This window comes from Nothoprocta perdicaria, unplaced genomic scaffold (assembly GCF_003342845.1).
Source record: "Nothoprocta perdicaria isolate Ctin4 unplaced genomic scaffold, notPer1 scaffold_5, whole genome shotgun sequence".
NCBI lineage: Eukaryota > Metazoa > Chordata > Aves > Tinamiformes > Tinamidae > Nothoprocta > Nothoprocta perdicaria.
In genome coordinates, this window is record NW_020455754.1 from 2,419,412 (window position 1) to 2,435,633 (window position 16,222).

A 16,222-nucleotide genomic window follows, 5' to 3' on the forward strand; every position below is an offset into this window, starting at 1 on the left:
GCCCACCAGCCGCCCCGTCCCGTCCCCTCGGGAGCCCCGGGGGAAGGGGCCGGCGGCGAGGGGCGAGCGCTCGCTCACCTCAGGGCGACGCAGAGCCAGGCGGCGAGCGGGGCCATGCCGCAGGTGGGTGGCGAGGAGGGCCCGGCGCCCTCAGCGCGCTGGGGCGGCGCTCATGGCCGCGGCCCCGCGGGGCGCCCGTGCCCTCGGTGCCGGCGCGGGCCGCGGCTGCGCCCGTCGGTGCCGCCGCCCGGCTCCTCTGCCGCCTCCGCCGGGGAATCAGGGGCTGGAGGGACGGCGCGCGGCCGGAGAGCAGTGACAATAATCGAATAAGGCATTAGGGGAGATTAGAAGGAAGAAATCCACTGCTAGTTTTGGCATGGAATTAGCAGGGACCCGTTAGGAAATCTGGAAAAGCGCTGGCATCTTGCTGATAGAGATTATGCTAGAAATGGCCTCAGCTTTTATTATGTTTATGGTTCACCAAGAGATTATTATGCGGCTTCTGCATCATTAGAACTTCAGGAAAAAATACAGTTTTCCAATTTGGTGGGTTTTTTTTTATTTTTTGTTTTTTTTCAGCAGATTTTCTCATGATCAGTCTTTTAGAGCTGTAGAGAGTGTGAGAATATCTCATATTCAGCATGCTAATGTCTAAACTGTCAACTTTCAGAGCTGGTTCAGGGTTTGGGGGGGATAGGGGCCTTTTTTGTTGCTGCTGTTTTTTGTTAATGCTAAGCTGTTTTGGAGGGTTACGTATGCAGATTTTGTTTGGACTTTAAACCAGGGCGTTATCAGGACTTCTGTTAGAACTGGAGTGTCTCACTTTTAAATTGCTGGGTCTGTATATTGTTACTTATTTTTCTTTACAAGTACTGATTGGATCATTACAGTCCTATCTTTCAGTAACTGTGTTAATATAGTCAGCCCTACAGGAAAATAACATCAGGCTGCTCCAGCTCTTTCTGTGACCTTATTACTTCTCCTAAAGCCAATGAATGATGTAGCACATATGGCATTTAGCTACACTGTAAACAAAGCAATTGGATCAATTTTCTTTCCTCATGGTAATGCAGAGAACAGGTTRCTACACCAAAGCACATTATTTTCTTAGAATTTTGTTGCATAAAGCGTATTTGCATTACGAGCTTCTAGGCAAGTGTAGTTAATTATCAAGACATGGAAAGCAAGTGTTTTCATGAAGCTAGGTGAATCRTATATTCATCTGACAGTAAGATGTGAGGTTTTGTTAGCTAAAGAAAGCCCAGGTCTGGGGTTGGGTGCTGCCGAACTTTTCACTTCAAGGCTTCTGAAAGAGCGAGTGCGATACTACAAAACTGGGAGAACATGAGAGTGACCTTGGGAATATGAGATGTCCTCTGTCATTGAGGCTCTTTCCCTGTTGTCATGGGCTGTAGTTCATCTGATCCACATGGGGGGCTGATTGGGCTCTCCCTTTGAGCAGTTGTGCCCCCCCGGCTCCTGGGGGAGCAGATTTCAGTGCTCTCTGTGAATATACCAAAGATGCCAATTCTGTGAAGCCTTAATGATCAACTCAGCTCAAGGTCTTGATTCAGCTCTGCTTAAGGTTTTCTTGATATTCAGAGTAGGCTACAAACATGAGTTCATTCACTAATGTTAAGCACTAACAGTAGCACAAGCTCTATGAAAAATCAGGGTTTGAATGAACTGTTAGAAAAGGGAAATGGGCAAATCAGGACTGCCTTTCTGGCAGGGGGTTATTCTTTCATCTGCAAGTCCATTTTCAAAGCCCAGCAGTTTGAAACTTTACCTTATTTCTCTAATGTTTTTATATGCATTGCTCTTCTCAGAACACTAAAACTGTATTTAGAATTTAAACACCACTAATACCTATTTTTAGCAAACATGTTTCCATTAATATTAAATATGTAAACATTTTTTAAAGTCTTTTTTTTTTTTTTTTTTCCCTGTATATGTTGGAGCACTTTATTCGCTGCTAAGTGATCTTACATACTGTGATTTACCTAAGGTCTCCTCTTGGAATATTATCTTTCTCCTTAAAAAAAAAAAAAAAAAGTTATATATATTGAATAAAAGGGAAGTTACCTTACCAAAATATTTGTAAGAGCTCTCTAATCCCTTCACAAAATGATTAAGAGGAGCTAAACTTCTTTAAATGAAGCACATGTTTTGTATATACCAGCATTCAGAGGGTAAGTTGCAAATACCCAATTTGTCAAACAATGATATGAAGTACAGTGAAATGAGGCATTGTGAGGCACGTTGCCTCCTTGGTGATCTGATTATCCAGAATAAGTATTCTATGGGCATTAAAAGCTCAAGGCTGTATAGAGGTCTACCAGCTTCTCTCAGCCGCTCTGTATTTGCTGCACTTCCACTTGTGGATTGCACAAGGACATGTAAGCTGTAAGCTCATCAATGCCTCTTATTCATTACTGCCCTATTTCAAATTAGACTTCTGCTGTGTTAAAAGCACAAAAAGTCTGTCATTCACTAAGAACAAACTAGGATTTGAGTCAGTGAGATGGATTCCCCTCCCCCCCCATTAAAAAAATAAACACGCAAACAAACAAAAAAACTTCTCTCTACTTTCTACTTTTTCGGACTAGGTTGAATCTGGGTATTGTTGGACTTACAGCACAGCAGCTGTTCTAGGAAAACTGTGATTATCCCCTCCAAAGTGGAGCATCTGAATAGAAGCAAGATTTAAGAAATTTGTTTTTTTAGTACATGCCCAATCATGGAAACTTATTTTATCACTTATTTAGGCTGAAAATGGGTGCTTTGTGAAGAAAATAAAGAAAAGAGAGAACACCACCAGTAGATTAAATGGTTTAAGAGTTCACTGAGCCCTTTTTGTATTTTTCACTTAAGACAGAGCAAGTTGAAGGGGTGATCTGGACACAGCAATACTGGTCAGATAAAAAAAAAATCATTATTTGTCTTCTGATTAAAAAAAAAAAAATGGATAACAACGTTTTCCCTGAAACAGAACAGTTGTATTAACTTCCAGTCTAAATTAGAAAGGAGGACTTGAGGAGGATCACTTACCAATCTTGACTGTCACGCTAGTAAATGAGTTAGTTTATTTTGATGCTGATTTCTTTTCTCTTGTTCACTGTTCTTCATTCCTGTTCCCTGATTCTAGAAAAAGGCTCCCCTCTCCTCTCTTTCTCAATAGCTTTATATCATGGCAAGTTTCCTAGGTGAACCATAGAAGTCTTTCTACTGCCCATCCCTGCAGCTACATAAGGAATTGACAGAGAATGACAAATTTGGTGGAATGTGTTAGTTCAGCAGTGCTCTCAGTCTCTGCCACACGTGAAGGAATAGGTTGATCTCTATCTTAGAGTCCCCTTCCAGCAGTGTAAAAGTGCCTTAAGATCTGCTTAGTTGTTCTATATTTCCATGCGACAAGTAATAGGGCAGAAGGAAAGCAAGGTAAGCCTGGATTATATGATAAAAAGTAAAGCTGCATATTGACTAGCCTAGACTGTTCTATTAGGGTCGGAAATACTTGAAAATGAAATCTAGGGCTTAACAGTATTGAAACAGAGCAACACTTGAAGAACATCAAAAGAACTGACCTGAGTCAATATTTTGGCTTATAATATGGTCTGGATTCCTCTAGCTGTGAGGAATTTCGACCTCTCCTGACAGATCCAGGGATACACAGAGGTTGTCAGGGAAAAATTAGTAATTCAGCTATCCCTTATTTATTTGTCTACCTCCTTTTCAAACCCTTTTATCTTCTTGGCCTTTAATCCCTCTAACGGCAGTAACAAAATAGTACAAAGTACAGTGAAATTATGCACTGTGAGACATATCGCTTCCTTTTGTTGAGTTGATAATCCCAATGCTKGACAGCTACATAAGAGCCTCCTAGAATGCTGAGAACAGTGCAGCATCATTTCCTTTTCACCTTCCTCATTAAGTAGGATTTTATAGACATCTGTCACGTCCCCTCCCATTGATGYTTTTTCTGACTGAAAAGGCCTCACCCAGTTAGTTTCCTATGAAAGCTGTTGTATGTGTCATGTTAACCTTGTTCTTCTTGAACTCTAGCAGTGTTCTTCTGTTACAGAATGAGCAGAATTGCAAGCAATATTTACCAGGTGGGCAGACAATGGATTTTGATGTGTTCTAATCTGCAGAAGATGTGTAAACTGCTAGATTTCTTTGGCAGTTCAGTATAGACGAGTGAGGGTTAACAGTTCAGTTGCCCAAATATTGCTGCCTCCTGTAAGGAGTATTGCACATCTCTTCTTGCTACCTTGGCCTGTTGAGAAGGATAATTTGCACGTTACAAAAGTCACAAAGTTAGTTCGTGTGGGAAGTATCTGCTATCGCAGACACTCCCTCCTGCTCAGTCCCTGAGCTYGCTTTCCTGCTTCTACACAGCACTGGGCTCTGCTGCGTGGTTATGCTGCTGTTGGAATAAATTGATGAATGCCGTAAATTAAGGAACACAAGTTACAAGCTGGGAGCTCAGGGTGAGCCCAAGGGCAATGAATCAACGACAGTTTAGAGGGAATCCAGCTTAGTGTAATGTATGTGTCGGGGAAGCTAGAGGGAAGTGCACCCGGGCACCAGCCTGAAGGCTTCCCAGGCTCCCTCAGCTTGCCTGGTGCTGTCTCACTTCTGCCTCTGGCCCAGCAGCTCCTGCCCGGCTGCATCAGTCTCTGATGGCAAGACCTGGGCAAGCGGACTGGAGTGTTTGAATGAGTCACAGAATATCAGCCTGGGATTTCCCTGCAGGAAAATGATACGATAGTATTTCTTGCAAGAAATTTGCAGAGAGAGAGGAGCCAGGGACAGGCAAAAAAAAAAAAAAAAAAAAAAGTCAAAGCAAAAATATTCCAGCCTGTATTCTAAAATGCTAAAACCAGACCTTGAATGATAATGACAGTAGAAGGGAATTTCATGGACTTTGCTGTCTATCACAGAGCTCCATCATTTTATGAACTAAAGTAAACGTTGGATGAATTTTAATTTAATTTATCTTTTAGTTTGTGCTTTCTTCATGTGGATTTGGAATTCTCCACTTTGAGACAGATATATTTTCTTTCTCAGCAGTTTTAAATGCTTTGAACCAATAAGTTTTGTACTCCTTGGTTTGTTTTCTAATTACGAAGAGAAAGGTTCACCCTGTTAAAAGCATATTCTTTTTACCAGAGAACATCAAAACACTAGCAAATGTTAATGAATGATTAATAAATGTTTGGTTTTGGGGTCAGATTGAAAATAAGCATGCTTTCTGAGAAAATTCTGTGGAAATCATAACTTTTAAGTGACCTGCACAAACTTTATAAAGGATTGTTGACTGTGGAGTCAAAAACAGAAGTTTCTTGGGAATTATTCTCTCATGAGAGTGATGGAAATGTTTAGCTTGTAAAAGGTTTGTCAGCAGCATATGCTTAGGGCATATAAGCAGACAAACAGTTTGGAAATTTGTTGAGCAAGTGGCATGAACTGGACAACAGCTTGTAAAGGGTGGATGGGAGATTGAGAAGTGTGGCGGCAAGATTACACTTTCCAGCCGCTAAATTTTATCACCTTGTAGGATATCATTAGCACTGTGGTGAAAGATGGTATTTCTGATTCACTTGGGAAATCCTACTGCAGAAAACTAGAGGAGTCTGCAGCAGATGAAAGCTCTGAGAAATTTGTTTTTAACTGAGGAATGCTGAAATGAAAATAGATTAACTGTGGCAACTAGACAGGTAAAATATGACTGCAATTCATTTTTTGATATTTGGAGTTTATCTCATAAGTGGTAACCAATCTGTTCTGATAGAAATATGTCCTCCTCCCTTCTTCTCAGCCCTGAAAAGTGCTACATGAGAAGAGACATGCTTTCGTGGTGTGTATTAAACAAGTTGAAGGAACATAGGTACTCTTTTTTAAAACAGTGCCCCTTTCAGATTTCAAGGTTTGTGTAGCTATGTATTTGTGAAGAAACTCATGTGTTAATATTGATAATATTCAGTAGAGATACAGTTAAAAATCCTTGCCTGAAAATTCTTGCAAACCTTGTATCTTTTCGGTTCTGTGTAGATGAGTCCCATGCCTGATTGCTGGTACTTCTCGGTAATCTTGCTGCCCTAGGACAGCGTTAATTTTCCTCTGTTTATCTGTTCCGTGTATTTCCTCTGCCCTCACATAGCTTCAGGGAGACTGTATCTCACATATTGCTACCTATGTCACTCGCCCCACTGCTTATGTTGATTGTGGATGAGTCATTTGCTCACAGATTGCCGTGTTGGTAGCTGGCAGCGTGGGGAGCTGGCACAGAACAGAGCAGCTCTCAGCTCTGAGGGACCACAGTACCTTTCTAAAGGTACCTTTCTTTTCACCTTTTCATACTTGTCTTCTATGAAGCTCAGCCACAGTGGTTTTTTTTCCCCAGCTGGTACATGCAAACTTGAGTAACGCACCTGCAAATATATATATACACACACACACACACACACACACACACACAATCCGATTTTAACATACTAAGTGTTCAATAGAATTCAAGACTGAAATGGATTTTGTTTTACATCCAGCAAAAGGAGGGGTCCCAATGGCAACACACACAGTGTTCCAAACCTCATGTTGATTCTAAGACATTATTCAATGCAGATTGTAGCAGTAAGACTTCAATAAAGGGAGGAAACTTACTCTTGGCAGATCCACTGGACAGCAAATTAAACAAATTCTTCTTTAAACAATTTTGAAGGAAGTGGCACAGACCACTGCTCAGCTGCTGGTACTTGTTTCACCTACACTGCAGGTATTCAGCTGACATTTCAAAGTAGAGAAGGAATCGTAGGGACTGTGGTAGAAATACTATTAGGCAGGATTTGATGCATTTCAGTCACTTTCTTTTTGCTTTTTATTTTATTTTCCTTTTTTTTTTTTTTTTTTTTTTGAAGTGCTATAGAGCTGGTGGTTGAATGATCTTTCATGGAAGCAAATGTTTCACTTTTTGAAATCTTGAGAGATATTGTCCAGAAAATATCACATATTATCCTGTCAGGTTCCCCATTTTGCTTTGCTGTTCCAGGGTCTTCGAAAGATGTTTCTGATTGGAAAGACAATGGCTTTTAGGATCTCAGTGGTACCATATTGAAAGTAAAAACCTGATCCCCTCGGTTATGTTAACTGTACTTGGTGTTAATTAGTCATTATTATTTGCACACAGATAATCTTCACATAGCAATTCACAACTAAAGAATGAAGTTTGGCCCTAATTTACCAGTAAGAGAATAGTAACGTCTGTCTCGAAGAGGATGGCTGTAATAGGTGAGAAGCGGATTCTACAGTGTTGTCTTGTRTGTTGTTTCCTGAAGCGTGCACACCCCAGCCACCGTGGCTGCGCTGGCACGCGGCTCAGCTCTAGTGCAGAAGCAGGCTCTCTGTAGGGGCTGGAGCAGTTGGCCCTGGGCTTGTTCGTGGTCGTTTCCCACGTGCTCAGACCACACAGGTGCAAGGTGCCGAGCACCAGGTGAAAAGGAATCCCCTTTGCAGCACCTGCACTTGACTATGAGATTTTGGCAACTCAAATTCATTGCCTCTGAACTGGTGTGAAGCCATTATATAAGAGTAATGCTAGGGCTTTTTTTTTTTTCTTTTTTTTTTTTTTTTCTTTACAGGCAAAGTAAGAAGTGGTGCCTTGCCTGGTTTCTCCTTCATGTTTCAGGAATCGTTGAGTGCACCTCCTCCTCCTTCCTCAGATTTCTTTGGGTTTGGAGGTAAGCCTCTGCTGTGCTGTTGGGTTAGATTGCTAAACCCAAATGCAGAGTAAAAGAAGTCTGTGCTGTTTCTTATTGTTTGTTGGGGAGTAGGTACCTAGGACTATATTTGGCAATATATGTTAGACATAAAAGGATTTATATAGAGAGGAAAGTTGCATTCATTATTTGCAGTGTTATCATTTTGCTTCATATATAGATAAAGCTACCCATAAAAATAAGTGAAAATGCCCTAGTTAACAAAATTAGACAAGCAGTTCAGGAGACTGTATAGCTGTTGCTTAATATTTCTTTCCTTGTATCCACTTACTTCTGAGTACACATATAGAAGGTAACCAAAAAGAAGCAGAAAAATTCTTCTATGTCCAGGGAATTCCCATTTTTCTCCCACCAGTTAGATTATCACTAGCTTTCAGGGTGCAGCTGCGTGCAAACTAGTGTAGAAGTGTTGGTTTCTTGCGGTGGCTCCAAGTGAGGTGAATGCACATTAGATTTAGAATGTCTTAAATATGTTTAGTAAAATAAGATATATATGTGTATATATATAAAAAATTCTTTAACATGTACTAAACATATTACTATGAAGTAATTCACAGTAATTGTTAAATACATTAATAACCAGTATGACATCCATCCCTCCAGCAAACACAGCTTAACTGTGATTAAAGATGTGTCGCTGTGCTGTAGGCAGTCACTGAAGCAAGTTATCTGCTTTAGGCTTTATTTTGTATTTTCTGTGCTTTTTTCTTTCCTATTTTAGAGGTATTTTAGTGAATGTTTCACTCTTGTTAACTACTTAGAAATAAGCTGGTTAAGAGTTCCTTAATTAGACTCATTCTTAACAGCTRCTTAAAGTTATTAGGAAATGTTACATAGTTACATTGTAGAAACAGGTATGATATGTGTTTAATGCTCTATATTACTAAAAACAGTAAGACAGGAAGTTGTTTTTATTGTCCCTGCCTTAGTAAGAACAGTGCAAATTATAAATATTGGAGCTGTTTTTTAGTGGAAGTAGCAGATTTTCTATGTTTCAGCTTCTTTTTACTTGACCTACTCTTTATATGCCTTATAATAGTAGTGAAATGTATTCGTTATAATTATTATATCAGTATGAAAGCATCATCAATGTTGCAGTATCCTAAAAAAATCATCTTTAAATAATTTGAAAAATATTTTCTTTGTGAATAATTTGCTGTAGTCTTTGAGACAGAAATTATCCGTCACGTGTGCAACCGTTTCAGCCTGGTGCAAAGAATGTCCTACCCAATTAATYGCTATTATTGCGAAAGCTATAAGCCCTTTCCTATATTGCAGTTATACACTATTAAATTTTTGCCCAAGCAATTRCACTTAATTCTGCTCTCTTGAGTATGGCAAGGCCTCTTAAAGCACCTAACAATTTTTAGTTAGTTATTCTGTGTATTTCCATAATGATTTTCCCTACATGCCTCACTGTAAACAATAACTAGTTATTTTGGACACTTAACACATGTTTTTGGGTTAAATATGTAAGGAGGTATATTGGGGTGAAAAATTGACAAAAAAGCCAATTTTAATGCATAAATTTGTAACTATTCATTACATTCCGATCTAGCAYGAAAATCATGTATTATGTATAAATGTTTTTTTAAAAAATGAGATTAGATAAAAGAGCACAAAAGAGCTCACAACCCACATGTAATTTATTTTCATTTAAAAATAAAAATATTCTCTTCTAATGAAATCCTGATTAAAAACATAACCTGAAAGTGTAGTTTTATTTCAGAAATTTTGAGGCTTATTTTTACAGAAGGTTGTATGGATCACAAGAGATTGCTAGAATGCTCATACGCTTGTGTATACACCATACTTTGTGTATATTTAATCTAAAATCATTTGTGATGTATTTAACACAGAAAGTAATCTATTAATCTTTTTAATCATTTTTTTGCCACAGTCTCAGAAATCTTAAGAATTTTGAGTTATTTGCCCCTTATTTTACAGCAGCGTTGAAAATTTTGAAATTTATATCCATATCTTTTTTCTCTTCAGAGATTTATGTCCCTGGATATGCTRTTTTTTACTATTATTCTTACAGTAGAAAAAACATATTTTTCAGATGAGCATCTTAGAATCAGTAATTTGCCATTGGTTATAAAGCACAGAAACTCTGATTATAATAAGTACTTTGGAGATATTTATAGACTTTACTAGAAAGGAGATTTGGCAGGGGTTGAAATGGGAGAGAGAAAATACAAAGATTGTTTGCTTAAAATACTTACCAGATGTTCTTTGTCACGATACATGCTAAAAGACTGAAATATATTCTAGAATAATTCTATTACAATACTTGCCTATGTAACTCGGAGGCTCTCAAATTGCTGCTAGTTCTATTTTATTGGGTTGTACGCTTTCCCACCAGAACCCTCCCACAGAAGGGAACCATATGCACCAGGAGCATGAGATCTGAACATCATGTATTATGTATGGACTTGGGAGAGGTGCAATAGAGGCCTTGGTTGTTCCGATGAACATAAAGAGATGGCAGCAGGACTTCCACATGGAACGGCTCCTGGTTRCAGTGACTCTAGGAGTTAGGTTGCTGATTTACTTTACATCTTGGATAAAGTCTTGATAAAGTCTATGTCAGATCTATAGTAGGTCACCCGGAGTAAGACAAATAGCAACTGGTGTGTGTACTCGCAACAAACCAACCCCCTCAAAATATACCTTTTACCCATCTGCTTCGCTGTCCTCATTTGCAGAGGAAGGAGTAGCTGTAGGACAGGCTATGTGTTAAGGACCTTTTGAATATCTACAGCTCTCCTGTGCACAAAGGCTAGAGAAATCTCCTAGTGCTGTTCTGAATAACTCTTCTTTGTCACACTCRGTCTCTTTCAAGTTTCACTTTCCATCCACTCTTCTCAAATAGGCCCTTTTTCTTTGTGCCATCCCTACAGTTCTGTAGATGTATGAGAATGCTTGCTGCTGGACCGGGGTTGTGGCTAGCTGCTTTTCTGAGTCCTTGTGCACTTTCTTGTATTTTTTCCCCCCTCCTCCTTCATGTCATCAATGGTAATTTTAATTTCCATGGTCTCCTTCTCATTTGACAGCAGTGAAACGAATCATCAACTTATACTTTTATATTTGGTTCCAAAGGTTTGGTATAAAAGGTTGCTCTTTCCTCAACTATTTTAATAGCTTTGTATTTATTAGGYCATGCTGTTTACTTTTATATATCCATATAAATATATGATTGGCTGTTATTTTTTCATTTCATTAAGTAGTCTAATATATCAAAGCAGAAATGATGTAGTGGACAAGAACATTATGTGTTAGGAATTGGAGGAAAAATAACAATTTTACGGCAGCTATTTTTGTCCTCTTTATCCTATTTCCCAGTATAATTATTTCTAGATCAGTGTCCTCCTTTCTACATGCAGGCTTCTGTGAATATATTAGGTTTTTTCTTTGCTGTAGTTTATTCTGTAATTTGTTTCTCCTAATTTTTGTAACTGCTCTTCAAGAAAGTATACATAGCACTAAAAAAAGTTTTGCTTAATACTGGTGTTATTTTTCTAARCACATTACTTCCATTCAAACATCTTGACCTTTCTTTCTATTTTGAGCAAATGATTGCATCAACATTTCTAGCTGAATCTTAAACATGACTTCCCAGTCCTTTGTTGGCCCAGTAGATCTATGCAAATGTTCTGGTTATGCATAGAGAAGCACAGATAGACTCAGGTTAGCAAGTGTCAAAGTGCATTGATGGTCCTAGACTAAGATTCAGCTTCCTAAATTTTGAGTGCTTGGATTTGTCCAAGTCGCTAGAATATTGGCTTAAATATATATATATATATATATATATATATGTTGTTTTTATCTATGTGTTCGGGAAGAATGATACTGATCCACTTAGAAATGCTGTGTGGTCAATGGATGAAAGCTGTTGCATATAGCTTCTAAACTGATAAGATTGTAGTATTGTGATACTACATAGAAACTGTTTGCTCCATTCCAGTGTATGGTAACCAAAGAGGGGAAAAATCACATCACATAAAAAGGAATTTCTGCCCACTAAAGCTTCAAAAGGGAAGGCAATCCCAACAGCTTCATCAAGTGTATTGCTGTGCTTATTTTTGCATACTTGTTGCCCAATATTAAGTGAATAGTTCTCTATGATTAAGCTGTAAGCTTTTTTCCAGATAACCTTTGCTATAAAAATAGTGTTCTAAAAATGCTGCAGCTATAATTGGAGTTTACCTGACCTCACTTTGGCGACTTCCGTCATGTCCAGTAAGTTCAGTTCACTGTTTGTCAGCCACGTGTAATTTGCCTTTGCAGACTCGTTGTGTTAGGTTTGTGAAGCCTCAGTTTCTGCTCTTTTAGTTTACATACCCTTAAACTTTAAATTCTTCTTTAGTTCTTTTATCCTTAGTTGCATGTACTAACCTAGCTCTAATCCTACAAGAACATATGATTACACTCACTAAATACAAGGTTATTAGGTATGCAGAGAGATCTAACACACATGAATCTTGTTTCATGAGAAGACTATTATCTCACCAGAAGATTGGATGGTTTCATAACGGCCCAGCTCATAATAAAATTCATTTTTGTGTACGGCCTTCCATATGTCTGGCCTCAGGATGAAGGGCAAATTATAGTAATAGCCAGATGAAAAATGCTGGTGATTATAAAGCTGCATGTTGCAATTATTTGTTAAAATAAATAATCTCTGAGGTTTTGCTGTACTGTCTACCTGCAAAGAATCAAAGGCTTCTTCTGATGCGGTCCCTCTCTRGGATTCAGAAGCTTTCCTGTCTCCGGTCCTCAGCAGCCTTCCTCACTGCTCATAGGAGGAGTGCAGTCTAAGCCTTTGGGCTTCTGTTCTTTTGGCACCAGTGCTGGAGAGTGTCCACCTGCACTGTCTGTTTATTTGGGTTCCTGTGACTGGCAGGGAAAGTTGTATTTGGAAGGCTGCAGTAGTGTGCAGGGTTTGCAGGGAAACTTGATCTTTTTGTGATTCAAATTTCACTCTCCATTTTAGAAAGGGTTGCCTTTTCCTACTCTGGAATAATGATATTGCCTTTTTCTTCTCTACTTTTTTATATTTTTTATAATTATTTTTTTTTTTTTTTTTTCTTTTTGTGATTCAAATTTCACTCTCCATTTTAGAAAGGGTTGCCTTTTCCTACTCTGGAATAATGATATTGCCTTTTTCTTCTCTACTTTTTTATATTTTTTATAATTATTTTTATTTATATTTTTATTTTTTCCTTAGTGATTTAGACTCTCTTCCTTGCAGAGGTCTGTTTATGATCTTAGTTTATACAGTGATGAGTTGCTGAGTACAATTGCATCTTGTAGTGCTACTGTAGGAAAGTTTTTATTGACAGGTTCACATTTGTATACTGATGCTTTTAAAATTTTAAATCAAATTCCTCATGGGAGGTAGCAACTTTCCTCAAATACATATATTTTTAAGTCAGAGCAGATTTAATRGATAAATTTCAGTCACAACTGTGTTCTGTAGGAGTGTGTTGTTGAATGTCTGTCAGTTTTGGGAACCAAAGACTATCAAATAATTCCAGTTCTGATTTTCTGCCAAGTTTCAGTTTTTCAACACACCAAAATACTATTTCTGCCAACGTTCCTTCTCAAGCAAAATATCTTCTGACCTTTATCCTTTTTGTTCTTCTTTCCTCTTTAGTTCTACAATCTTTGAAGAGAAATAGTTTTCCTTTAAGTAGTATCATTGTAAAAGAAAACTTTATACATTTTAATTTGGCATATTTGAGCTTAGAAAAGGATTAATTTTTTTCATAGAAATGATAAAMCAATTTAAGTTGGGAAGGGATTGCTGGAGGTCATCTTACTAGGTCTAGCTCCCTGGTAAAAGATCTGACATGAGATCCCACTCTGAAGTTAAATCAATTTACTTAGGGTCAAATCCCCTTCAGTTCTAGTATCTCCTAGGATGGAGTTTGTACAACATTTTCAAGTAGTCTGTTCCAGTGTCTAACCAATATTCCTTTGAAATTGTATTCCTTTTATCTAGCTGAAATTTCTCTTCTTGCAATTTGTATCTGTGTTCCATCCCCTTTTTGCTGTTTTATATTAGTGTGCATCCTTCATGTGGGAATCAGAAGTTAGTTGTGTCAACAGTGACACTCTTACTATGTTTGAAAATTTTAACCTTCTTCCTCACTCCTACCCCGTCTGCCAATCACCTATTGCTCTCAACAGTCTGCACAGGTTTGCTGAAATAAGAGAGCAGCACAACTCAATAAAGAGTTAGCACGCTGTGTGAGCAAAAGGAAATATTAATAATCTATATTACAGTGCAGTGTTACAGAAGATATGAAGTTAAAGGAAAATGGAGATGCAATGAGGAATGGGTTGTAGTGATGTCTTCAATGAGGTTTCTTTAACCTGTGTTTGCTCTATCAAATTTCTTTTGAAAGTATTCCTATTGTATGTACTCTGAGTAGTTGGAAACAAAGAAAGTATTCTTAGAGCGCTATTGGAGAACCCTGATGGAGCTAGAACTTGCAGCATTTCTGACAGTTAATGATGCCTAACGAAACAAGGAAAGTTCACCAAAAACTGGGCAGTTRATTGCTATACAGTGATTTCATTTGTTTTCTTATCTCCATCTACTGGGGGGAGGCTATATTACACATTCATCTGGAATGACATTACACATATGATCATCCAGATGATCATGAAATTTTCTTCTGTTTGAACTATGATCACACTGAAGTTTGGGGCTRTATACAAATATAAAAATGAGTGAACTTTGATCTAGCAGTAGCTGTTATGAAGGTAGCTGTGATATGAAGATTATACTGGGCTGCGATTGCCGTCTGCTGAAATTTAGTCRCTTTTTTTAGCTGATAAGCAGTTAAGATGGATGTTAAAGAGCTAACTTAAATGCAGATTTGCTTAATGTATAGTGTTTATTTTTTAAGATACTCAGCAATAAAACATTTCTTTCAAGACAATTATGTTGAAAGTGCATGAAAAATATTTGAGTTTAGAAGTTATGTCAACCCAGTGATACTCTGTTGTATTTCAAGAACTCATACTTTATATTGGAACCTAGCTCAACTAGTCTTAGCCAGAGGGGGGGAAAAAACACAACTAGATGTGGAAGTGCTATAGAAACTTTAGCTTGCTAAGGAGAAAAAAAAAAAAAAAATCCAAGGAGATATTGACTGAACAGAAACCTTAAAGTGAGTTTCCTTTGAAAGGACAGTGATTCAAGGTATAACAGATTATTCCTTCCAGAATTTGTTGTAGATTATTTTTAAAATTCAGTAATGCRGATGTAGAATACAAAAGATTAAGGTGAGTAATCAGCATTTGACAAGAACGTTTTCCTCATATGATACCATAACAACTTGTGTTGAACAGCTRAGGAATATGTGATTGAGGAAGAACAGCTCTCCTAGAACTTCATTTTTTTGTTCAGGTTTTCATCAATGAAGGACRGCTAATCTCCTCTCCACAGGAGAGTAAAAACAGTGGTTTGAAGTCCAGTTACGTTTGTTAGACAAATTTTCAATCAAATTAGATAACCAGTCTTGAGATTGGACCCTTATGTGAATCAGCAGTACATTCACAAAATCACAGAATGGTTGAGGTTGGAAGGCACCTCTAGAGATCATCTAGTCCAACCCCCCTGCTCAAGCAGGGACATCTGGAGCACGTGGCACAGCAGGTGGCATGCAGGCAGGTTTGGAAAAAGGAGGAGACTCCACAACCTCCCTGGGCAGCCTGTTTCAGGGCTCTGTCACCCTCACAGTGAAGAAATTCTTCCTCACACAGAGATGAAACTTCTGGTGTTTCAACTGATACCCATTGCCCCTTGTTCTATCACTGGCYACCACCAAGAAGAGTTTGGCCCCTTCCTCCCTACATTCACCCTTCAGATATTTATACATACAATTACATACAATTCCTGCATAGCACTGCTGYCGCCACAAGTTTATTTATGGACTTGTGTCTTTTGTCATTTTTGCAAGCTATATTGAAGTCCTACTTGAAACTCAYGATGACTAGAGCTTTGGACTGGCTTAGTCAACAACAGCATCCATGCACGTAGCTGAGTTGTAAAGAGAATGATTTTTTTAGTAGATACCTTTATTTAAGGAAAACTTAAAGCAGCTTCCTAAGACAAATGTGTTGTATAATCCTCATTTCTAGGAGCTATTCTGTGTATGCTACAGGTGTGGGGGACTTTTTTCTTTGCTAAAGTCACTTCATCTAAACTGAAATGACCTTTCAGTAATTGTTGAAATCCAGTCAAGTGATTGATTATTCTAATTTTTGAAGTAGCTGTTGTCATGCAGCAAACCAAATCTCAAAATTCAGTGATTACCTTGCTAGAAATATCTAACAAAAATGATCTTTCTGTGTGCCTTTCTGCTCTTTCAATTCTSCCTAAGCCTTATTACTATGTCTAATAGATCAGATAAATCATCCAGTTTACT

General features: G+C 38.2%; 1 protein-coding gene across 1 annotated transcript in view; it reads right to left on the reverse strand.

The window, feature by feature from the left end:
- GABRA6 (gamma-aminobutyric acid type A receptor alpha6 subunit) overlaps positions 1-116 on the reverse strand; it is a 21,381-nt gene extending 21,265 nt beyond the window's left edge. The window contains exon 1 of the mRNA XM_026047499.1: positions 79-116. Within this exon, the coding sequence (XP_025903284.1) occupies positions 79-116 (38 nt within the window). The remainder of the gene's footprint in view (positions 1-78) is intronic.
- Between the last annotated feature and the right edge of the window lie 16,106 nt (positions 117-16,222).